We start from the raw sequence: 25195 nt of genomic DNA, 5'->3' as shown, positions 1-25195 counted from the left end.
AAATCTGGATGAGCATGGTATTTGGTCCGGAGCCTGGACGTTTTCCGTCCGCCTCCGTCGTTCAGGGAACACTGTCGCACACATTCCATCTGCTGCCTTCCTCAGACGCGATAGGATCCAAGTCTTTTACCAGGGGCAGCCGAAGCTGTGTCATAGGTGTGGGGATCCCACCCACTTTAGTGCAAACTGCACTAAGCTGATTTGTGCATTGTGCGGTGCGGAGGGTCATCTGGCTGCCGCCTGTGGCCAGATTCGCTGTCACCTGTGTGGTGACCTTGGTCACCCATTTAGCAGGTGTCCACGCTCATTCTCCAATGCTGGGGCCGCCCAAGATGGGGAGAGCCTTGTGGTTGCCTCACCTGGGGAGGGGACCAGCAGAGGAGAAGGGGCACTGGTGCCAGTGAAGAAGGTAAAAAGCAAGACTCCCTCTAAGCTCAGGCGAGAGGAGAAGCACAGAAGGAGCAGGGACCTGGGAAGTTCCCTGATGCCAGGAGTAGTCAGTGGTCCTGCTCCAGATGCCAGCTTAGAGGAAACAGCTGAGGCTCTAGAGGATATTGAGTTAGATGAAGAGATAAGGAGACTTCGTAAAGAGGAGGCAAAGAGAGCCATTTCCTCCAGTTCCTCCTAATATGAAAGTTTGGATGAGGACGGTGGGAAAGGGCAAAATGAAAAACGTAAGTGCGACAGTAGGAGGCAAAGCCAGAAGGGGCCTTGGGCATCATCTTCTTCCTCCTCCGGTGTTGCAGGCCAAGTGCCAAAGGAAAGCCTGACTGACCCCCCTCTGATCGTTCTGTCCAATAGATATCAGGCCCTCGGCAAAGCCAAGGCTGAGGGACTGATTTTGGAGATGGTGAGGTCTCCAGGAGGTGCCGAGCCTGTTCCTTCTGAGGCAGTTTTCTTGGGAGGCCAGGTGGGGATATGTCTGCATCTTTAAAGCGGGTTAAAGAGAAGGCAAAAGGATCTTCTTCTGATGGGGAAGGGGGGAAAAAGAAGGGTAGGAAATAAAGAGACAAGGCTGTCCAACTCGATCACCCATGATGGCGGCACTCACCCCATTGACTCTGGCATCCATTAACTGTGCCAGCATTAAGTCTGATACGGCTAGATTCGCAGCCTTTGATTTTCTCGGTCGTATTAACGCCGACATTTTGTTTTTGCAGGAGACGAGGTTGACAGACCAAGCCTTGCTAGTAAAAGCCAAGCGAGAGTGGAGGCATGGGCCTTCACACTGGTCTCTTGCGGCTGAGCCGTATAGTGGGGTGGCGGTCCTATTTACCGCTCCTGTAGAATGCAGACGGGTTATTGAGTTAGAAATGGGGAGGTGCCTGATCTTGGATGTCGTCATGAAGGGGCAAGAGCTCAGGCTCATTAACATCTATGCCCCACAAACTAAGTGGGACCGTAAAAGCCTCTTCATGAGGATCTTTGGTGATCTTTGGTGGAGACTTCAACACTATCACGAGGTCTCAGGACAGGAGAGGCGCCAAAGACAAGCTGGCTTATGATAGCATGGCGCTGATTAGTATAGTTAGGGAAGCTCGCCTAGAGGATGCCCACATCCGGACCCCCTCGTGCTACGCGGGTTTCACCTATCATCAAGGTAGCTGCAGGTCTAGATTAGACAGGTTTTATTTAAAGGAGGAAGCCGTCTCTTCCGCAGTGTCCGTGGTTGAGGTGGAGTTCTCCGATCACTGTTTAATTTTGTTTTCCCTGAATGTTTCAGAGACCACCCGGATGGGTAGAGGCTACTGGAGGCTGAATTCGTCCCTCCTGGAGGAAGCAGGGGTAAGACAGTCCTTTGAGGATTTTCTTCAGAGTCAGGTACCTCTACTGGGCCTATGTAGTAGTAAGTCAGAGTGGTGGGAGATATTCAAGAAGCGGGTTGCGAGGTTCTTCCGCCAGCTCTCAAGCCTCAGGTCCCTGAATAGGTATCGTGTGTATCAGGGCCTGAGGAGGAAGCTCGAGCATCTCGTCTCGACTGGAGGTAGTAGAGAGGAGATCTCCAGAGTGAAAGCCTTGCTCATGAGGTGTCAGTATGATAGGCACGCATCTTTAGTTTTTGAGAGGGATTTCGGGAGGTACTGCTCGCCCGACCCCTACAGAAACTGTAAGATGTCAGTGAGTAGTAAGATCCTCACTGGACTGGTTGATAGTACGGGATCTCTGAACCGGTTCAGATCAGGGATCGTGGAGGTCGTCAGATCCTTTTACTCACACCTCTTGGGGAGGAAGGATCTAGATCGGGATGTGATGTCGGGTTTCCTGGCTGAAACCATTCCTGAGCCAGGGGTAGACCCCTCTCTTGATGTTTTGGCAGAAGAGATCAGGGAAGAGGAAGTTAGACTGGCGATTGAAGGGCTTGCCCTGAAGAAGTCGCCAGGTCCAGATGGCTTAACATCTAAGTGGTATAAGACCTTCAGGGACCTCTTGGTTCCCCTCTTGACTGAGGTCTTCAATGAGTGTCTTTCCTCGGGCACTCTGCCGAGGTCAATGAGGAGGTCAGCCCTGATTCTTCTGTCAAAAGGTAAAGATTCGAGCCGTATTGAGAATTGGAGGCCCATAGCTCTTCTCAATGTGGACAGGAAGATTCTGGCAAAGATACTGTTTAATCGGCTGGTGAAGTTTGCACCCCGGCTCCTTTCGGAGGCTCAGCATTGCTCTGTTCCAGGCCGAAGCACCTTAAGTGCTGTCCTTAGTGTCAGGGAGGCAGTGGAGCGGAGTAGTGCAGGTCTTTGGAAGGGGTACTTGCTGTCCCTGGATCAAGCCAAAGCATTTGATTGGGTGAACCACGAGTACCTCTGGTCTGTCCTTCTGAGATATGGCCTACCAGATACTTTTGTCAATTGGCTTAAGAACTTGTATGCAGGGGCAGAGAGTTTCCCGCTGGTGAACTGTTGGTCTGGCCGCTCTTTTGAGGTTGGGTCTGGTGTTCGCCAGGGCTGTCCCTTGAGCCCACTGTTGTATGTGTTCGCGATCGACCCTTTCCTTAGGAGGGTTGGTTGTGGACCGTTGGTAGGGGTCAAGATGAGCCTGGATGAGCCAGAGGCCACCCTGAGAGTGGTAGCGTACGCTGATGATGTCACTGTTTTTGTATCCTTGAGAGGGGAGGCAGATATGGTGATGTCAGAGGTGGACTGCTACTCAGAGGCATCTGGGTCCAGCATCAACCGGGGCAAGTGTGAGAGTCTCTGGCTGGGAGGGGGAGATCCTAGTTTTGGTCTCCCGGACACCCAGAGCCCCAAGAGTCAGCAAAAGTATTGGGCATCACATTTGGCCAGGGTGATTACCCCACTAAAAACTGGGATGGTAGGCTCCAGGATGCCACTCGGAGGGTGGACCAGTGGAAAGGTTGGTCCTTAACCTTAAGGGAAAGGGTACACCTGATCAAATTGTACCTGCTCCCTTTATTCATCTACCTGGGCAGTGTATGTATCTTGCCAGAGGCTTCCTATACTAGGATCTACAGCCTGTTCTTCCAGCTGTTATGGGGGAATAGGCTGAACCTGGTCAAGAGAGAGGTTACGTACCGCACGAGGAGACTTGGGGGTTTATCTATGGTGAACCCTGTGGTGTTCTTAGTGAACACCTTCTTGAAAGCTTACATCGCAAACCTCTGGAAAGAGAGGGCTCCTCCGTGGGCACTCTCCTGCAGGGAATGGTTTCGGCCTTTCTTCCAGGAATGGGAGACAGGAGGGCGAGTGAATCCCCATGGATATCTTCCGGCTTACGCTACCCCGACTCTGAAGATGATACGTCGGTGGGGTCTTGGAATGTGGGAGATCAGGACTCAGTTGAGGAAATTCCTTGACCAAAGGGTTCTGTTGACCCATTTCCAGAAGCCCCTGGCGCTCAGGGACTGCCCAGGTAGGGATCTGAGGGTTGGGTTAAATCTTTGGAACTCAAAGAGGATCCCCCAGAAGTTTTGGGACTTGGCCTGGCGCTGCTTCCAGGGGAAGCTATATGTAAGGGACAATTTGAAGTGCAGGAGCTCCGATGATCGGGGGTGTCCCAGAGAGGAGTGTGGAAATACACTGGAAAGCATGGATCATTTCCTGCTTCATTGTCCCTTCAATATAGGGGTTTACACCAGGGTGGGCTCCTCCATAGGTTGGAGTCAGTTAGTCAGTCTCACCTCTCCGGAGTGGGTGTATGGAGTATTCAGGAACCTGGGTGGCCGAGATCGTTGCACGTTATTCTTAGTCAGCTTAGTGGTTAGGTACCACACGTGGAACGCACGGTATCTAGTATCTACACAGCGTAGAGTCCTCTCCGAGGTGGAGGTCTGTAGGAACATCACTGGTGACCTTGGGAAGATCAGGTCTTTGGAGTATGGCAGGCTGGGTACAAGTAGGGCTTCTCTCCTGTGGAGAGGTTTTTCCTTTGCTGTGCCCTAGGTACTGAGCCCACTGGGTGAGGTACCACAATTCTGGATAGGGACAGAGTAGGTAGGGACAGAGGTAGGGAGAGTGTGAGGGTTAGATTAATATTTAGGGATAGTATTAGGGAGAGGGTAGGGTGAATAGTCAGGGATAGGTTATAAATTATTATAAAAAATTTTGTTTTAATTTTCTATTCAGTTATAAACGGTAAAGGGCTTACAGGCTACCGAACTTGAGCCTTGTTGTTATGTGTTGTGGTGTCTGTGTATTAGGTAGCTTGGTAAGTTGAGGGCTGGAAAAAGCCCTATGGGCGGTTATAGTTATTGTATATGGTATGGGGTATAGGATAGGTTGGGAGGGGTGATGGGGGGTTTACAGCGTATGCTTTTCCCTGGACGGGTACTTGAGGTTCTGGCATGGGTCACTGAGGGACAAGAACTGAACTTATGGACCCAGACTCATGTCCAGATTTGGGGTGTGGGTGATGGGGTTTGTAGTTAGTGTATTAGATAGGTTTATGTAACATGGTTGCTATAATTTTAATATTATTTGCATTATTGTTTATTAGTATACTGTATTTGTATTATTATTATTATTATGTATTTATTTTGTAAATAAGGCAGCCGGACCTGGTATTCTTAAGTTAGTATTTTTGATAATTTTTGTACTAACTTTGTTTTGTTAGGATAGTTTTAGTTGAGGATAGTTTCTTAACTGTTAAAGTTGTCTAGTGTGTGTGTGTGTGTGTGTGTGTGTGTGTGTGTGTGTGTGGTTAGGTGGGAGTTATGTATATGGAGATGGGAGGTTTGGTTGGTGAATTGTGTTGGGGTGTGTTTGAGTAGGGGGTGCAGTGAGTGTTTAAGATTTAAAAAAAAAAAAAAAGGAAGAGGAAGAAAAAAGAAAAAAAAAGGGAAAGACAGCCTTATTTGTAGTTTTGTTTTTGTTTTGTTTTTTTTGTTAGTTTTTTTTTGGTTTAGTTATGTCCAAGCAAGGACTGTATTAAGTTCGAGTCAAGAATGGCTCGAACCATGTTATAGCTTTTTGGCCCTTGGTCTAAAGTGGCTTTACTATATTATTTCTGTGTGCTGTGAGGTGTGAGTGCGGGTTAGGTAGTAGTAGTGGTGGTGGTGGGGGTAGTAATAGTTGTAAGTTTGGGGTAAGTTTAGGGGGACTTTGGTAGTATTTTATAATGAAGCTGGACTGGCCGGTGAGGCAGGTGTGAGGGATGATTTCCTTTCCGTAAAGATATTGTTTAAGAAATTATTAATTTGTTGTTTTTGTTATAAGCAGAAAGCTTTGTATTTGTTTTTGTTATGGCTGATGTAGCCTCGTTTATGTTTATGTATTTATACTTGTTAAGTTTTATATTTTTCTAATAAAAAGAATTACAGGATGGAACTCAGGATCAGTACAGGATAAATAATGTAATGTATGTACACAGTGACCCCACCAGCAGAATAGTGAGTGCAGCTCTGGAGTGGTGATTGCAGCTCCAATTAGTTTTGGGTGTGGTCTGGCTTTCTAAAGGCCCTATTCCACGGAACGATTATCGTTCATAAACTCGCTCCAATGACCGCTCGTTAACGATAATCGCTTCGTGGAATTGGTGTAAACGAGTGAACGACAAAAGCAAATTCGTTATATTGTCGTTCAAAATAGTTTTTCAGCATGTCGAAAAAAAATCGTTGGTCTTTGAAAGATAATTCGCTAATCAGTTCGTAAAATTAGAAATTTTTCAGTCATTCGTAAAAAGGTTTAAAAAAAAGCAGGTGTGTCGTATGGTCATGATCACCACGACGAACGTTTTAAACGACCATGTAACGACCGCAAAATAATCGTCACACTACGTATATCGTTCATGTTCCCACGTGTGTTATATGTTATCGTTCGCTAAAAAAAATCGTTTAGTGATCGTTAACAAGCGGCCATTAGAGCGAATTTATAAACGATAATCGTTCTGTGGACTAGGGCCTTAAGGCTGTGCATGTCTTCTGCTTCTAAGCTCCAAGCAAGCAAGATCTGCCCCTGGGCCTACACTCTCCTTCCCAAGGGGCAGTGGGTTTCCAGGCATGAGCCCCCCACTGAAGCTTTGCAAATGCGAAGAAGCCAAAAGGTTTCCAACAAGAAGAAATTCACCTCAAGTAAACAGAGTACTGCCAGCAGAAAGCCAGGTACTTCTGAGAAAAAGCTGAGTGCTCACAGACGTGAAGCAGACCTCAGTGAGGAAGGCTGGGGAGTGCAGAGGGCCCGAGAGTCTCATTCCACCTATAGCTCACAGGCCATGAGCCACCTCTGTGAGTATGAAGAAGCCAGCAAGTCTGTCAGAAGGCTCCGGGAGGAACTGCGCTACATCGGTGCCAGGGCTAACCAGTCTGCAAAGAAAAAGAAGTCAGAGAAGGTTGATGGGGCTGCAAACTGGGAACCAAGTAGTCGATGATCATGATAACGACATAGACATATATGGTGACCAACAGCCAGACCCACCTGGCAGCCTGCAGCAACACCAGCAGGCTCCATACAGTGGGCCCCCTGCACAGCAGCCCGTGATGACACCTGCTGACTCAGGAGAGGACAGTGATAGCAGCGGTTAGGGAGTGGCGCTCATGCCCAGATCAAGATGATTGAGTACCCAGTGTGCCCACAGAAGAGGTGCCTGGGGCTTAAAAGAAGACAAAGCAAAGCAGCAAGAAATGGTGTGTTACATCTACATTCCCCTCTCTTTGACCCCTGGCTTGGCCATAAAGGTGGGTTCATTGTGCGAGCCCTGTTGCCCAGCCCTGCATGTGTTCTGTAGTGGACGGAACAGATAAAAGCTGCATGCAGATGATGTCACCATTTGTCTCCTCACAAGAAGAAGTGCAATATGTGATATCAGAGGTGGAGCACTACTCTGAGGCATCTGGGTCCAAGATCAACCAGGATAAGTGTGAGAGTCTCTGGCTGAGAGGAGGAGATCCTGGATTTGATCTCCCGGACACCCTTCCAGAGCCCCAGGAGTCTGCAAAAGTCCTCTGCACCCAATTTGGCCAAGGGGATTACCCCAAGCAAAACTGGGACAGCAGGCTTAAGATTGCCGCTCAGAAGGTGGATCAGTGGAAGGGTTGGTCTTTGACCCTCAGGGTAAGGGTGAACCTTATCTAAACATTCCTGCTCTCTTTGCTGATATATCTGGGCAGTGTATGGATTTTTCTAGAACCGCTCTGGACTCGGGTCTACAGCAGTGCTTCTCAATTCCAGTCCTCGGGCCTCACCAACAGGTCATGTTTTAAGGATATCCCATACAAAGGACACCTGTGATAATACCTGATGCACTGAGTATAATTATATCACCTGTGAAATACTAAGGAAATCCTCAAAACATCACCTGTTGGTGAGGCCTGAGGACTGGAATTGAGAAGCACTGGTCAACAGTGTGTTCTTCCAACTGTTATGGGGTAATAGTCTGAACCTAGTCAAGAGGGAGGGTATATACCATACGAAGAGACAAGGGGGGTTGTGTATGGTCAAGCAAGTGGTGTTCCTGGTGTTTCTTAAGACCAACATTTCAAACCTCTGGAAAGAGAGGGCTCCTCCGTGGGTATTCTCCTGTAGGGGATAGTTTCGGCCTTTCTTCCAGGAATGGGAGACAGGAGGGCAAGTGAAGGATCTCCGCACACCACACGGGCATCTTCCAGCTTATGCTACCCTGGTTCTGAAGGTCATTCGTCGGTGGGGTTTGGGGATGTGGGAGATTGGGACTCTGTCAAGGAAATTCCTTAACAAAAGGGTCCTGTTGTCCCGTTTCTAAAAACCGCTGGCGCTCAAGGATTGCCTAAGTCGGGATCTGGAGGTTGGTTTGGACCTATTGAATTCCATCAGAATCCTCTTGAAGCTTTGGGACTTGGCTTGGCGCTGCTTCCATGGGAAACTGTATGTGAGGGACAATCTGAAGTGCAGGAGCTCTGAGGATCGGGGACGTCCCCGGGAGGAGTGTGGAGGCATGCTGGAAAGCATGGAGCATTTTCTGCTTCATTGTCCCTTTAATACAGAGGTTTACAACAGGGTGGTTGCTTGCATCGGGTGGCCCAGGTTGGCCCATCTCTCCTATGCGGAATGGGCCTATGGAGAATTCAGAAACCTTGGTGGCTGGGACCGGAGCACTTTATTCCTAGTCAGCATAGTGGTCAGGTACCACACGTGGAGTGCACGGTGTTTAGTATCGACGCAGCGTAAAATCCTCCCTGTGGATGAGGTGGTTAGGGGCACACTCCGCTCTCTGGAGTACGAGAGGCTGGGGGCTGGGGCCTCTTGTCTTTGGAGGGGCTCTACCTTTCAAGTGCCTTAGCCTGCGTCTCTTCTACTGGTGGTGGGCTGATGCTAACACATTAGTCTTTTGTTTTGTGCTGGAGATATAGGATATAGGCCTGCAGACACTGAACTTGGGGCTTTGGGTTGTGTGTGAGGCTGAGAAGTGATGTTTCTTTGGGACTTTGGTATATACCGAAAAGCCTGGGCTGGTTCATGGACGTCTGTTATCATGTACTAGGGGCATAGGATGCGAGACAAGCTCAAGGCCAAAAATTTTTTTTTTAATTGTTTTTTTTTTTGGGTGGGGATTTATTAATTTTATGTTGGACGCAATCAGACCAGGGGTTTAGTATAAAGCAGGGGTCCTCATCTGGTGCCATAGGCAAAGAAGGCAAATCGCATACAATTACATACATACATACATACATACTTACAAACATGCACCCTCACTCACACATACATACATCATACATACATACATACATGCACCCACACACACACACATACATGCACCCTAACACATATGCATACATGCACCCTCACACACACACATACATGCACAGTCACTCACACATACATACATGCACACTCACTCATACATACATACATGCACCCTCACTCATACATGCACCCTCACTCACACATACATACATGCACCCAGGGTAACCTCAGGGACAGCAGCAGACAGTGGAGGATACACACCACACAGTGTAACTTATGTTTTGCATCCTCTACTGTTTGCTTTTCTGCCACAAACCTGCTTCTAGGTTTATGCTTGTGGAGGCCCCTATGTGGTGGATAGAATAGCGCCTCCTGTAATTTACCACCAGATGGCGCCCTAGTCCATCGCCTACCCCTGCCAACCCTTTGTCCCGGCCCTGACAGCATACATGAGTTTCTCTATCCACGTACTCTACAAAATAATAGCACCATGGAATGCGTCAGCGCACATGGGAATACATTCAGTTCATAGACAGAAACCGGTGTTTTATTCACTACAGCGATATCGCACAGGGGGGAACTATGAATCACAGCTCAAACCTAACAATTGAAAAGCTGACTCATTCCAGCTACAACATGTGTCATATAAATTAACATGGACGTGTTGGAAGTGACATCATAAGGTATTGTAATCTGACAGGTTATGTAAAAGACAATTATATGGGGAATAACAAACCAAATAAAGTGTCAAGGTAAAATGTGACATTTATTGTGCAGTTTTGTGTTCTAATAAATGTACAATATAAAATAGATATAATTCTTAGTAGATTGAGTTTGATATTCCCATCTCTACTGGCCTGGAAATGCAACACATATAAGAAACCAGCAGGTGGCGTAGTTCTATGTCTTCGTCAATAGGTAATGTAGGGCTGTATTATTGATAAGCATGTGATGTGGTATATTTTTTTATTCAACAAATGGAGTTCTGCCATTTAATTGGTCAACTGGTGGGGTTGTTCTGTATCGTTGATTGATAGGTGGCATTGTGGTCAACAGGTGGGGTTGTGCTGTATGGTTAAACAAAAGGTAATGATGTTTTTTGGCCAACATGTGGCCTACTGCCATATTGTTGGTCAATAAGTGGTATTGTGTTGCATTGTTGCCCACCAGGTGGCACCGTGCTATATCACGTGCTATATAGTTAGCCAGCAGGTGGAACTGTGTTGTATTGCTGGCTAATGTATGGCATTATGCTGTACCTTTTTAAAGAGGTGCTATTGTACCGTATTTTTGGTCAATGGATGCCATTGGGCTGTGTTTCAGTTATGTATTCTTGGATTTCTCAAGGCTATCTTAAGCGGGGTATAGACATTGTAGCTGTAATCACTGGTGACAGTAAATGGTGATAGTAAAATTTATTTGCTGTTGGTCGTTGAGACAGAGACTCAGCCCCGTTGTATTGAGTTGAATGATTTGTGGTCAAGAAATTCCAGAATTTGAGTTTGCGACTTTTGGCAAAAATTCTGTTAAAATCTCCCTTTTGTGTCCAGTTTATGTCCTGCTTTTGGAGAAGAGTAGATGTGTTTGCAAAAATATTTAATGGAGAAGTCCGGGGTCAGAATTTTTTTTCAAAAGAGCCAGGGAAGAGGTGGATTAACATAACAACATGCACCTACTTCCCAGGCTCCAGCGCTGGTGTCTGCTGTCCCCCACTCTGTTTTCCAGTCTGAGATGGGACTCCACTATGGCCACTGACTGGCTTAATGGGGCTGACACGTCTCGGCCAAAAGACCAGCAGCCAGAGCGAGGGACAGTGGACTCCTGTGCTGGAGCCGGGGAGGTAGGTGCATGTTGTTATGTTCAGCCACCTTTTCCCGACTCTTTTAAAATAAAAATGTCCAACCCTGACTTCTCCTTTAACTTAATGTGCCCTACAAGTTTAACTCTATTAGCAAAGATAGGAATATCTCTTAAACCTCTTATTCTCAGCCTTTCCCAAAGTCCAACTCCCACTTTGAAAGTAACCTTCATCTCAAATATCTGTATTCAATCTTTCCTCAAAAAGGGGTGTGTAACACTACAAAAACATGGCCACTTTCTTCCAGAGACAGCACCACTCTTGTCTCCAGTTCAATTGTGGTTTACTAAGCTCCATTCACTTCAATACAACACAAAACCTGCCCCCAAACTGGAGGCAAGAAGGGTGCTGTCTCTGGAAGAAAGTGGCCATGTTTTTGTATAAATATATAAACCCTAGTCACTTTATACTCTGTCCCTCCCTATATCCTGATGGCCTTCTATATATTACCCCTATAGCCTGCCTTTACCCAAATCACCTCATACTCATCCCTTCCCCGGTGCCTGGCCAATACTACAAATGTAGCAGACATCAACATGATTGGAAGCGTGCTACTCAGTGTCCGTGGCATGGTACAGTGTGCCATAGTGCACCAAGCAATGAAGATACAGGAGCATGGATTCCTGTCCCAGCATAGAGTCCCATCTCCTGTACTGTACAGTGTATGTATATTGCTGCATTCTCCCTTCTCAGTGAGTGTACAATGTATAGTAGTGAGCAGTGCTGCATACATTATAAGCATCATCGCTTACTTTGCAGAAAGGGGAACAGAAATAGTAGACATCTGACAAAGGTTTGCAGAGGGTAGTAATCCTAATCTCCTTGAAAATTATTGGACATTACTAAACCCCCTACCTGATCCAGTCCATTAATGCTGCCAAAACTGTTTTGTGCCTCCTGTAGTCCAAATTAGCGCAGACATTTCCCCTTTTGTGATCTGGCTGTGTTGCCATATACTGTATGTATTAAGAACAACCAATAATACACAATAGGACACTTGCCAATATTTATAGAAACATTGGATCTTTTATAGATTTATTATGTTTAGAAAGACAACTTCTGATTGGTAGCAGCAATTTACAGGTGAGTAAATGGAGCAGCACGACACAATGGTAAGATGGAAGAGTGTAGCTATGTACAAGCTTTAGGGTGGCGTCTTACCATCACACACACTCAGAGACAACATCTGTACCAAGGGCACACTGGTAGCTGGCCCATGAGTTGAGTGCCATTGCTAGCCCTTTCTCGCTTCCTTGTGGTCTTATAAATCTGCATGGAGCTCCAGAGATCCACAATGACAGCAGCGTCAGTAAATGAGCGGAACAGCTGGTAAGTCAGGATGATAAACCAGATGCAGCAGTAGCCCCCTTTTTAGGACCCTATTTGCCGTTTTAGATATGTCAATGAATATGGTAAAAGTGTCATTGGCGAGGGTCCAGCATTCCAAGGATTTATAAAGAATAGAAGGAATGTCCATTAGCACCCTTACTATTCACTACTTGATTTGGGAACGAGTGAATATTGGTCACTCTTAGAATGACAGGGACTTTAGCAGCCATATCGTGTCTTTTTCCACGGACCTGATCAATCGCCTCCAAGCAGAGCAAAGTTTTTGTAAATTGTCCCCATAATTTGTTGTCCTAATTTTGCAATACTTATATAAGAGCCGATCACATACATAGAAGGAAAGCTCCAGTCATCCAGTATTGTAATAACGTCCAGTAGGAGGGCAGTAATGGCCGGGCATAAACACTTCAGATTGGATCTTTTTGAACACCTTTAGTTAGCTCCCATATTGCATTATTATAAGATGGTGTCTTCTTACCCTGTTCAGACATGGGTGGAGCTTAAAGTGTACCTGTCCCAAAACTTTTTGTTAAAGAAATCAACAGGGGTTGTGATTGCAAGCAGTTTTGCAATATACTGTTTTTCTTGCAATTGCAATGACAGTTTTCTATGTTTCAAACAAGGTTACACTGTATTTATCGCCAAAGTGTGGCCTATGATAATATTTGGTCTTTTCTTTGTTTAAAAAAGAGACCAAACACAGGAAGTCCGAGTCCTTTGTGCGCTCATGCAAGGAAAAACTGACAGCAAATAACTCATGTAAATAATATTATCATCTCTGTTGCTTACCAGGAGACAACGTTTTTTTGTAACAATTCAGTCAGTATAATGTCACTGTGTGGTTACAGAGGTTTTGTGTTAAAGGAGAGCTGACCATACAATGTGAGCACTCTGGAAGCGTAGAAGCTGTACACATGTGCAGTGAGGGGAGACACCAAGTAGCCATATGTATAATGTTGAGTTGAACATTAAAAACTGCTTGCGATCACAACACCTATTGATTTTGTCATGATTTCTCCAAATTTTTATGGCAACACCTCTTCAAGGATCACATGACTGTGTGTACTGTTTAGTAAATGACACTAGGGGGGTGGAGTTTGACATTTTTCAATGTGTGATGTCAATGATAGGAGTGAGCTGTTGCAATGTAGAAACCATACCATTACAGTAAGCAGATGAGTAACCCATCATATGGTACCCCTTACCATATGTCAAACTCATAGGGATCCAGGAAGGGGAGACACAAGAAGCTGATCGGTGGCTCATTTACTAACAATGCAGATCGCTGGGGAGTTCATAGTTCTTATCAATAGCCTATGGCTGTATCCAAGTTTTCCAGGACTCCCTAGGGCTGCATGCAACCTCTGCAGCCTCGGGGAGTCAAATGCCAAGTGTTGGGATTCGGGGAACGTTGTCTGACCCGAACAGTTCAGCTCCTCCACTCAACACTGGTTGTGACTCTTGTTAGAATAAGGATTAGCAACAGTACCTAGCACAACCACATGTCAGGATCAGTGGCGTAGCTACTATAGAGGCAGGGTAGGCAGTTGCTATGGGGCCCGTGCAGGAGGGAGGCCCGGGGGAGAAGGTAAGAGTGTGTGCCCTTCTATTTAACCCTTATGTATTGCAGTGTATTAATGTCCCAATGTTAATTTACATGCTGCAACACCTCTGACCTCTGATTCCCCAAGCTGGCAATCAAGTAGGAAAGGAAGATTTGCAGACCTCCCAGAGGTCAGGGGTAATCGGTGCACCAGCAGTAAAGCAGAGATATAATATATATATATATATATATATATATATATATATATATATATATATATATATATATGCAGTGCTTTGTGATGTGTGTGTGTGGGGGGGGGGGGCTTAAACATTTTTGCTATAGGGCCCTGTGAATCCTAGTTATGCCCCTGGTCAGGATGTGTCACTGTGGCTGGAAAAGAAACTGAACTGGTATTGATGGCCTATCCATTTTAGGAGCAAGTGCCTGGTTCTCCAATATGAGGAACCATTTTCCCTTCTTGGAAAGCTATGAAGACAACATTGTGAATGGTTAGAGTTACATATGTAAGGGGTTATATGACATTATAAAAACATGGCTGCATTCTTCCAGAAAAAAAGTGTCCATAGGTTCTGTAAGCTGAAATAAATGTGGCTGAACTGCAATACCACAAATGACCTAAGGACGGGGGTGGCACCGTTTTAGGAAGAAAGCAGCCATGTTTGTCTCATTCTATTCAAGCCTTTTAACCTCTTAAGGACGCATGATGTACACGTACGTCATGCGCCTGTAAGAAGCGTTCAGAGCGGGGCCGTGCGGTGACCCCGCTCTGAACCGCCGCGGTTCCGGGTGCCCCTTGTAGCCCGGGACCACGGGTATTAGCGGGCACGGTCCGATAGCCGTGCCCGCTAAAACAGTAATCAGATGCAGCTGTCAAACATGACAGCTGCATCCGATTACCGGACGCAGCACATCCCTGGTGTCTAGTGGAGGAGTGAACTCCGTTACTGCTGCCGGCCGGGGACAGCTCCAAGATGGCGCCGTCCCTGGCTCGGCACTCATTTGTTTTCCACTGCAGCAGCCGAAAGCCAACGAGTGCCGATCTCATTGATCTTTGCTGTATTACTATACAGCAAAGATCTCAATGACAGATCAAAGTGTATATACTAGAAGTCCCCCAGGGGGAATAACCCTAACCCTAGGGGGAATAACCCTAACCCCAGGGGGGCTTCTAGTATATATGTAAAAAAAAAAAAAGGATTGTTATAAGTAAAAAGCCCCCTCCCCTAATAAAAGTCTGAATCACCCCCCTTTTCCCAGGTTTTAAATAAAAGTAAATAAATAAACATGTTTGGTATCGCCGCGTGCGTAATCGCCCGAACTAATAATTAATCACATTCCTGATCTCGCACGGTAAACGGCGTAAGCGCAAAAAAAATCACAAAGTGCAAAATTGCGCATTTTTGGTCGCTTCAAATCCAGAAAAAATGTAATAAAAAGCGATCAAAAAGTCGTATATGCGCAATCAAGGTACCGATAGAAAGTAAACATCATGGCGCAAAAAATGACACCTGACACCCCATAGACCAAAGGATAAAAGCGCTATAAGCCTGGGAATGGAGGGATTTTAAGGAACGTATATTTGTTAACAATGGTTTGAATTTTTTACCGGCCATCAGATAAAAGAAAAGTTATACATGTTATATATCGTTTTAATTGTAATGACTTGAGGAACATGCATAACAAGTCAGTTTTAACCCAGGGCGAATGGTGTAGAAACACATTCCTCCCAGATAAAAGAAATGCGTTTTTTTTGTTCAATTTCACCACACTTTTTTTTCTGGTTTCCCAGTACTTTATGCAAAAATTCAGCCTGTCATTGCAAAGTACAAATAGTGACGCAAAAAATAAGGGCTCATGTGGGTATCTAGGTGGAAAAATGCAAGTGCTATGGCTTTTTAAACACAAGGAGGAAAAACCGAAAACGCAAAAACGAAAATTGGCCCCGTCCTTAAAGGGTTAAGTGCAGTCATTGAAGCTTTGAGTGGGCTTAGACAAGGCTTTTGGGCAGTCAACCTTTCTTAGAAGGTATGCATGGAAAACTGGAACTAAGAAGTAGTCTAAACTTTTGCCCTGACCACCCGCCCCCTTATACCCCATTAAATAGTGGTGTAATTCCTGTTATAGTTAGCAATTTTAACCTTTTCAGGGAAAATCATTTTGACTTCATTGCCGGCTTCTCTGTCGGCCTTCATGTAGAAATCCTTCTTCTTACGGATGAGGTGGCTGTACTTAGCATTGGCCAACCAAGTCTCACACTTTGAGAAGAAAACTATTCCAGTTGTGATGAGGACAATGAGACAAGTAAGGAGGCCCAGGACAATGAAGCATATGATCTGACTCCTGCTTAGGAAGGGGTCCATATTGTGGACTGTCTCCTTCATCGTGATCTTCAAGACCTCGTGGCCTTGGTGTGGGAAGATCTTGTGGTGGGGCTGAAAATGATAGTGATTGGCCACCGCATGGGCCTTCCTTCTTGTGTTCAGTACATCACATGTAGCTCCTGTGTACTCAGGTAGACACGTGCACTGATATCCTCCAATTCTCTCATGGCAGGTTCCACCATGGGCGCAGGGATTGCTACTACACAACAATGTGATGTCCTTGCAAGACCGACCACTGAACCCAACTGGACACTTGCACTCGTATCCTGCATCAACGGTAGAGCAGTTACCACTGTTGGCGCACGGGTTTGGGTTGCAGCCATCTTTCTTCACTTCACAGTTATCACCTTCAAAGCCTAAAGGACATAAACAAGAGGCTCGAGAAGCAAAGCCATTGCTGTCTATGCAAGTCCCTCCATTCTTGCAAGGAGACCTGTAGAAACATATAAAATAACATCAGGAAGGTCAACCAATGAATCTTCCAAAATGAAAGCTGGGCTCTAAAAGAAAGAAACCATATTTAGACACTGTAATTGTAAGCTATGCTATATGATCCCAATGTAAGAATAGTCACCACTTTAAAGTGTCACTGTCTTTATAACTTTCCAAATCTAAATCAGCAGTAGATGTGATATAAAGCAAGTTTGCAATTTACATTCTTTTTTTTGTTGTTGTTGTTGTTGTTGTTGTTGTTGTAATCATGGAGAACACGACACTTCCTGTTTTCTGACTCTTTTTTTCTCAAAAAAACAGGGAACAGTCAGAAAACAGGAAGTCCTGTGTATCCCAGGTCATCTGATTGCATCTTTAGCCTTGTGTTACAAAAATAATGAATGTATATTGCAAACTTGCTTTATATCACATCTGATGTTGATTTAGATGTTGAAAGTTATAACAACAGTGACACTTTAGCTAATGCCACATTTATTACACTCATTGACCACAAAGTAATGCACCCAGATACAAATGACAGATTGGTACAAAGCTTGCCCCCCTGTTCTATCTCAGGAGGATATGTAATGATTACAGGAGGGTTCAAAATAGACACTGCGTTTTGCCACAAGAGAGCGGTAAAAGTGCTGCCCCCACTTTTCTATAAAAAGCTCTGAAAGGCTACTGTTGGGTGAGAGATCTGTACCTCTATGATGTATCTGAAGACATTGGGTGGCATTTATTAAGTCCGGCGTTTTTTATGCCGGACTTATAAATGCCCCCGCAGCTCCGGCGCTACGGAGATTTATGTAGAGGCGGACTGCCTCTACATAAATCCCATGCGCACCGCCGAAAACCTACGCCAGCTGAGGACTGGAGTAGGTTTTCGGCGTACATTTGGGCGGAACGGATGGTAAATCGCGCGGACTCTGAGTCCGCACCCTCCGTTCCGCCCACTACACGCCCCCTTTCCGCCCTCCCTGGCGTACTCGGCAGAAAGTGCCGATTTGCGAATATTTTATTCGCAAATCGGCCATTTGCGAATAAAAAAATACGCAAATCGGCCCTTTCCGCCGAAAATCATCCGTTCACCGGATGATACATGTGGCCCATTCTGTCTATTTACCGTTATTTAAAGTGATGTTTTGAATGAGAAAAAAACAGGACTGCTATGGACTGTACCCGCATCATCTCTAGCAATGAATTAATTCAGTTTCTAATTGGGATCTGACTACAGTTGGACACTTGGCCTGATGGTGGGCACTTAAGTCCTGCCTGCATCATAGAAGACACACTACCCCCTGCTGTTGTGATAAAATTGAGGACACACTGCCACCTGCTGGTGTGGTGTCATGTTTCCCAGGGGGCAATGCACCTAGGATTTCACTGCATTGAGCGCTTTCACTAGCAGCCAGCAGTGTTATCGTTTGGCTGTTCCCCCTGAGATCAGTGATCTGTTTCTCTTATGGCTCTACTAGGCATTGCTCCCATGTAGCCAGAATCCTGCTCCACACTGATGAGGGGCAACATCCCAAAACAGCTCTATGTGGATGGTTACCTGGCCTTGGTTCTTCCCTTGTTATTACATTACATTTCCTTACAGGAGCCACCCCTTGGCCGGGTCCTTCCCGGAGGGATATCTGGCTAGCCCTGTGTTTCGAGACTCTTCAATGAGGCTCCATGGGCTCTTCTTTTGCATATCTACAAGAATATAACTACTAGAATGCTGCTCCTATATACAAGAATATAACTACTATAATACTGCCTCCTATGTACAAGAATATAACTACTATAATACTGCCCCTATATACAAGACTATGACTACTATAATACTGCTCCCTATATACAAGAATATAACTACTATAATCCAGCTAGGGGAGAAAATCTGAGTTTGCACCAAAGTCCAATATCGTGTTACGTGTGCCCATGAGCTAGGACATGTACAGTGAGGATAGTAGGCTTACGGTATGCAGCATAGGGGTGCAACGCTATAACAAAGTGTATAGTTAATCCAGTAAGGGAGACAAAGAAGCTTGCACTCACCAGAACCGCTGCGGTATAAGTCCGTTTAATTTCGTCTTGATAGACAAGCGTGGGGAGGGGAAGTGAAAGCAGGGGCGTCCAGACTGGACGCCCCTGCTTTCACTTCCCCTCCCCACGCTTGTCTATCAAGACGAAATTAAACGGACTTATACCGCAGTGGTTTTGGTGAGTGCAAGCTTCTTTGTCTCTCTTACTGGATAACTACTATAATACTGCTCCTATATACAAGAATATAACTAATATAATACTGCTCCTATATACAAGAATATAACTACTATAATACTGCTCCTATGTACAAGAATATAACTACTATAATACACCCATGTGTATCAGATACCTGCACGCGGTACATGGGGCAGTGTGGCTTGATCAATTCACATACAGAATTCTGATGTTTTTTATGCAGCCGAGAGGTACTAGTATCAGCCATAGATGTGAGGTGCAGCACTCTTTTTCTTCCCTGAACCGTATTTTGTTTCTCTCTTTTCTCTGTGTATTGCACTCCTCCTGGTGAGACCCACATGACCGCAATTAGTAGGAGACACCTGAGTGCTCATGGTTTTAATCCCTCCTGTCTGTCCCATTCTATCTTTGATAGCTTTGGTGAGTGCAATACCTTATCCAGACTTGTGCTGTTTGGGGGCAGCTTCCTCCGCCGGTTGTGCTGGCTGGGTTTTGGTGTGGCATTTTTGGGTCTGGTCCTGTGGCATGGGGGTTGCAGGGCCGTTCCATGGCCTCCCTTCCCTGACTGTGCACGCCTGCGGGGGTGGTGGTCGTTGACTGGCACAGTGTGGACTTAGTGTAGGGACCCATGTGTATCAGATACCTGCACGCGGTACATGGGGCTGTGTGGCTTGATCAATTCACATACAGAATTCTGATGTTTTTTATGCAGCCGAGAGGCACTAGTATCAGCCATATGTGTGAGGTGCAGCACTCTTTTTCTTCCCTGAACCATAACTACTATAATACTGCCCCTATATACAGGAATATAACTGCTATAACGCTGCTCCTATATACAGGAATATAACTACTATAATACTGCTCCTATATACAAGAATATAACTACTATAATACTTCTCCTATATACAAGAATATAACTTCTATAATACTGCTCCTATATACAAGAATATAACTACTATAATACTTCTCCTATATACAAGAATATAACTACTATAATACTGCTCCTATATACAAGAATATAACTACTATAATACTTCTCCTATATACAAGAATATAACTACTATAATACTGCTCCTATATACAAGAATATAACTACTATAATACTGCCCCCTATATACTAGAATACAACATGTTTAAACCTGTATGTATACAACTATTTTCCATCACTAAGTGGTATGTGTTAGGTTGCTCTGTAGATAAAATATTTTTTCCATTCCATGCATAGAGCACATATCATCTTTATCTTACATACACCGGCTCCAGTCCTCCCAGTACGAGGCGCAGATCGCGGTGCTGGCTCAGGGATCAGTCGGGGATATTTTTAGCTGTTTAGGACGGTAGACGTATTAATTGGATCTGAATTGCAAATGTGTGAACTGAGGTAATGAGACAAGAGAACAGTTGTCCCTAGAACAGGAGACAGCTGGTTGTCTTTTTCATAATAATGGAATCTACACGTTTTCCAGAGTCCTCCAGTGTGTACAACATTAGGGCCACGTCCTGGAGAATCAGGGACCTGGCAAACATTCTGAATACATATACACATCCAACATTATAATCACTGCACTACTGTCTGTGCAGAGCTGGGCCTGCTACAAAGTGAAGACGCCAGAGCACTAGCACAGCCACCCCTTCACTCAGCTGTGGGGGTATCCGAGGTTAAATCTCCACAATTCAGATATTGATGGCCGATCCCGATAACAGAACATCAATTAAAAAGGCCTAAAGAAACCTTTGAACTAATCCTTCTATGTGAGATCTCCATCAAATAGTTGGAGCCCAGTTTGGCTATAAAGAGTCTCTATCTCTCTATAGTGGACCCAGTATGTATGTGCGTTATGTGGACCAGTTGCAACAGACACCATGTAATGCTCGATTTTTCCTTGATTTTTCAGTGCAGTGGTGAGTGGTAAGACCTTTTTCACACTTGTGTTGCTTGGTGGCCGCTTTCTCCACCGGCGGCACCTGCTGGGTTTGGAGGGACCTTTGAGGTTTGGTCCTGTGACAATGGGGTTGCAGGGCCATTCCGTGGCCTCCCTTCCCCGCTTGCGTTCGCTTTGTGGGGTTGGCGGTCACTGACCGACACAGTGTTGTTATAGTGTAGGGACTCATGTGGGCCAGGGGACCTGCACGTGGTACATGAGACAATATGGTTTGATCAAATTATATACCAACATCCTGGTGTTGGCTTTTAAATGCTGCCGAGAGGCATTAGTGTCAGCCATAGTTGTGATGTGCAGCAGCAACTTTTTCTCCATGTCCGTACTTGATTTTTCTTATGGTGGCGCTGCAGGGAAGTTGAACACTTCCTGTCAGGTTCTGATAATTGCTCCACGTAAGGGTCCATTTACACAGAAAGATTATCTGACAGATTATCTGCCAAAAATTTGAAGCCAAAGCCAGGAACAGACTATAAACAAAGATGAAATCATAAAAGAAAGCCTGAGATTTCTCCTCTTTTTAAATCCATTCCTGGCTTTGGCTTCAAATCTCTGTCAGATAATCTTTCTGTGTAAATGGACCCTAAGCAATCAACCTATTTTCATGGCTTTTGTCTATTACTATTTGCCCTCACCCCCAGACAAACACAACTGCGTCAATGGGCTGCCTATGCACAACAAAGGAACGTTTGTACTATACATAGCTATATACATAAGAGTGGGTGGGGCTGACCCAAGGGGATTCCACTGCCTTTTTTATCATTATATATACAGGGGGGCATTATCAATCATGCACCTAGCACACACCCAGTGTGGGGGAGAAGGGTGGGCTGTATCCATGCTTTCCTGGCAGCCCTGCATTCACCTTTTTCAGCCACCGGGAGTCAAATCCCGAGCATTCAGCAAGTTCGCTCATCACTACTAAAGATTTTTTAATTTTATCAGGTTTTTTTTCTTCATATTATAGTTACCCATTTGTTTTGCAGGGTCCCTTTTTAACCATGCAGTTCTTCCCTGTAAATCCAGGAGCACAAAGGCAGATATATCCGCCCTCACCCGTTTCGATGCAGGTAGAGTTACCAGAACAGGGAACTGCAGCACATGGATGGATATCTGTGGACAACAAACATATACATGTTATACATCATATTCTCTCTTTACTGCTATTTAGTTTTTCATGTTTTTTTCTGATTTGATTTGATGTTCTATGTTCTGGATGCTTAATCAAGGGCAGATCTTAAGGTAAAGGTAGCATCTACCATCATATCACACAGACACAGCGCAAAGATAAAAATTCTCTATAAAATCTAAATTTACAGCCTAAACTCCAGGGGGCGCCAGTGTTACAGTTTTCAGTTGCTTATAACTAGTAAAACTTATTTTATAAATTATCAGATGTGAGATGTGAGAATTTAGAAGAGAAGCCCCGGGATAGAGGGTTTCTTTTAGTAACATTTATGGCATTGGAGTATCAGATTTTCTGGATTATTAAAGCTATAAAAACTTAAGTGTAGAGAAATTGCATCATTGATCTCCTGTATCTGGTTTCTTCAGATTCCACATTGTACTGAACTTCTACGCTTGAAGCTAGTCAAACTTTCTGGATTATTCTGTTTCTGGAATAATATATGTTCACTGTAATAATAATCCCTACATTAGGCTGGGTTCACACTGCATTTTTAGCATACGTTTAACGGATCCGGTTTTTTTGAACGGACAAAAAAAAAAATGGATCCGTTTTGATCCGGTTTTTTTTTATAATGAAAATCATTGGAAAAACGGATCAAAACGGATGCACGCAAATGCATCTGTTTTTTGCAATCCGTTTTTCATCCGTTTTTTGCAAAAAACGGATGAAAAAAATGGATTTCAAAAACATAGTGTGAACCCAGCCTTAGTCTGAAATGTTACTCCACTTAGGTTAGAAGACTATTAGGAACTCTGCACGTTTTTTCAATTCAGACTTTCTGAAATTTGCATGAACAATTCAAGCACCTATGTTGCAGTGGCTGCCGATCCAGCCCTCATTACAGATGCACTGCCAGGGTTTAGTGCAGCTTCCATGGACACAACCAGGGAATGGGATACACTGGTCACAGAACTGCCCTTTCCAGCCAGGGTGGCACCTGCAAAAATTAAAAAAATAAATAAATAAAAAAAAAAGTTGAAATCACTTTAACTGTACCTGAAACTTTTGACACAGGGACATGTCAAATGACTGTTCAGACCCCGAACAATTGTTAGACCCAGAAGGCAAAGAAGTGCATGGCTGAGCATTCGCCGCTCAAACCCTGAACCAAGAAAAATATTTGACATGCCTATATGACATATCATGTTTTTTTTAAAGGGACAGGCACATTAATCTATTGGCTGAGCTGCACTTATAATCATTGTATTGTTTGTGCGGCCATGGAAGCTGACAGCACAGATATGCATCTTTTGGTGTCTGGGATATGCATATATCTGTGCTCCAAGTTTCCAGATCACTTAGGCCGCATTGACACATTCTGTGAATTACAGAAGCTGTGGACCATGAAGCTGCACACCAGAATCACAGACCTCCTGCCATCAAGTATCATTATGAAGCATGGAGCTCTAAATAACTGGAAATCTTTACATTACTGTACTGACACAGCCAGCTGTGTCAGTACAATAGCGCAAAGATTTTAACATGCATCACAATGATATATGATGTCAATCAGAAACCACAGAGAAGAGCATGCCAAAAATATCGGTGGCACATCCAAAGAAAAATAAACCAAAGAGAATATTGTACATCAAAATAAACTTTATTGATACCGAACAAACAGTGGGACAAAACTGATTAAAAGCATCTAAAATACACAAAAAGAACCACCATAGTACCATGTATAATAAGCACGGTACCAGGACAAGCCGACCATATAGTAAAAAGGATCCTAACCGGTGTGAATATGAGGTAATGAAATAGACACAAGTACAAAGATGAAGCTACAAGGTAAAATGAAAAAGGCCAACGGCCCAAGAAAACAATGTATATCACCAGGAAAGGAGATCCATGTCGGCGTCCACTGAACCCCACGCGTTCCGTCCCCACTCGGGACTTTCTCAAGGGTACTACAGGTCACATATAATGACGTCATTATATGTGACCTGTAGTACCCTTGAGAAAGTCCCGAGTGGGGACGGAACGCGTGGGGTTCAGTGGACGCCGACATGGATCTCCTTTCCTGGTGATATACATTGTTTTCTTGGGCCGTTGGCCTTTTTCATTTTACCTTGTAGCTTCATCTTTGTACTTGTGTCTATTTCATTACCTCATATTCACACCGGTTAGGATCCTTTTTACTATATGGTCGGCTTGTCCTGGTACCGTGCTTATTATACACGGTACTATGGTGGTTCTTTTTGTGTATTTTAGATGCTTTTAATCAGTTTTGTCCCACTGTTTGTTCGGTATCAATAAAGTTTATTTTGATGTACAATATTCTCTTTGGTTTATTTTTCTTTGGATGTGCCACCGATATTTTTGGCATGCTCTTCTCTGTGGTTTCTGATTAGCATTTTTTCATGCCAATTCGGTTAGAGCACCCATATGTTATTGCAATAATTTTCTTTTCTTTAAATTTTTGGAGTAGTGCCTTGTCCTCGCTTTTTGTTTTAATGATATATGATGTCAGGAGGTCTGTGATTCTGGTAAGCAGCTTCATGGCCCGGTGCTTCTGTGATTCACGGAATGTGCACCTACTGCTGTGTTACCCAGCTCTCCTGTCCAGCTGATGTATCTGCAGGACGACCCGCTTCCTCCAGCTGTGAATCATTCTGAAGATACAGTGGCAGGAGAGCAAAATGTCAGATCACAACAGTGCTGATGGTAAGTATGCACTGCTGTGTGACCCTGCTCTACCACCAGCCACTGTGTCTTCAGGCTGACGCTCCTCCTCCGGCTGTCAGTCATTCTAGAAGAGGCAGTGGGGTGGAGATACAGTGGCTGGAGTGCTGGATGGGAGAGCGAGATCCCATATCCCAACATTGCAGATGGTAAGTATGCACTGTTTTGTGATTTGCATATATATATATCTGTGCTGTCAGTTTCTCTTTATCATTATTGGTTGTACATCCACTGTTTTTACAGGAAGAGGTGCGTCCGATAACAATAAATTTTGAAGCCTGCTCTAAAGACACAATTAGTCAAGAAGCAGCCTTTTTTCTGCTACTCAGCTGATCACTGACACTTTTTACACAGGCTGATTATCAGCCAAAGGAGCGTTTCTATAATCGTCCCATGTAAAAGGCCCTTTAGACAAAGGATTATGCAGCTGCTGAAAGCCCTACTTCAAACTGCTTTTTCATGATTA

General features: G+C 44.7%; 2 protein-coding genes across 8 annotated transcripts in view; one reads left to right on the top strand and one right to left on the bottom strand.

Annotated features, from left to right (window-relative positions):
* BEGAIN (brain enriched guanylate kinase associated) overlaps window positions 1-25195 on the top strand; it is a 597092-nt gene that overhangs the window by 342958 nt on the left and 228939 nt on the right. The window lies entirely within an intron of this gene.
* The window catches only part of DLK1 (delta like non-canonical Notch ligand 1), a 32410-nt gene continuing 23135 nt past the window's right edge, over window positions 15921-25195 (bottom strand). The window contains exons 4-6 of the mRNA XM_069949885.1: window positions 22854-22984; window positions 21830-21971; window positions 15921-16693 (exon numbers count right to left, since the gene is read on the bottom strand). Coding sequence (XP_069805986.1) covers window positions 15976-16693; window positions 21830-21971; window positions 22854-22984 — 991 coding nt within the window. The 3' untranslated portion in view covers window positions 15921-15975. The remainder of the gene's footprint in view (window positions 16694-21829; window positions 21972-22853; window positions 22985-25195) is intronic.

This window comes from Dendropsophus ebraccatus, chromosome 13, assembly GCF_027789765.1.
Source record: "Dendropsophus ebraccatus isolate aDenEbr1 chromosome 13, aDenEbr1.pat, whole genome shotgun sequence".
NCBI lineage: Eukaryota > Metazoa > Chordata > Amphibia > Anura > Hylidae > Dendropsophus > Dendropsophus ebraccatus.
Note: the sequence above shows the minus strand (reverse complement) of the source record. Positions and strands in the feature narration are given on the sequence as shown.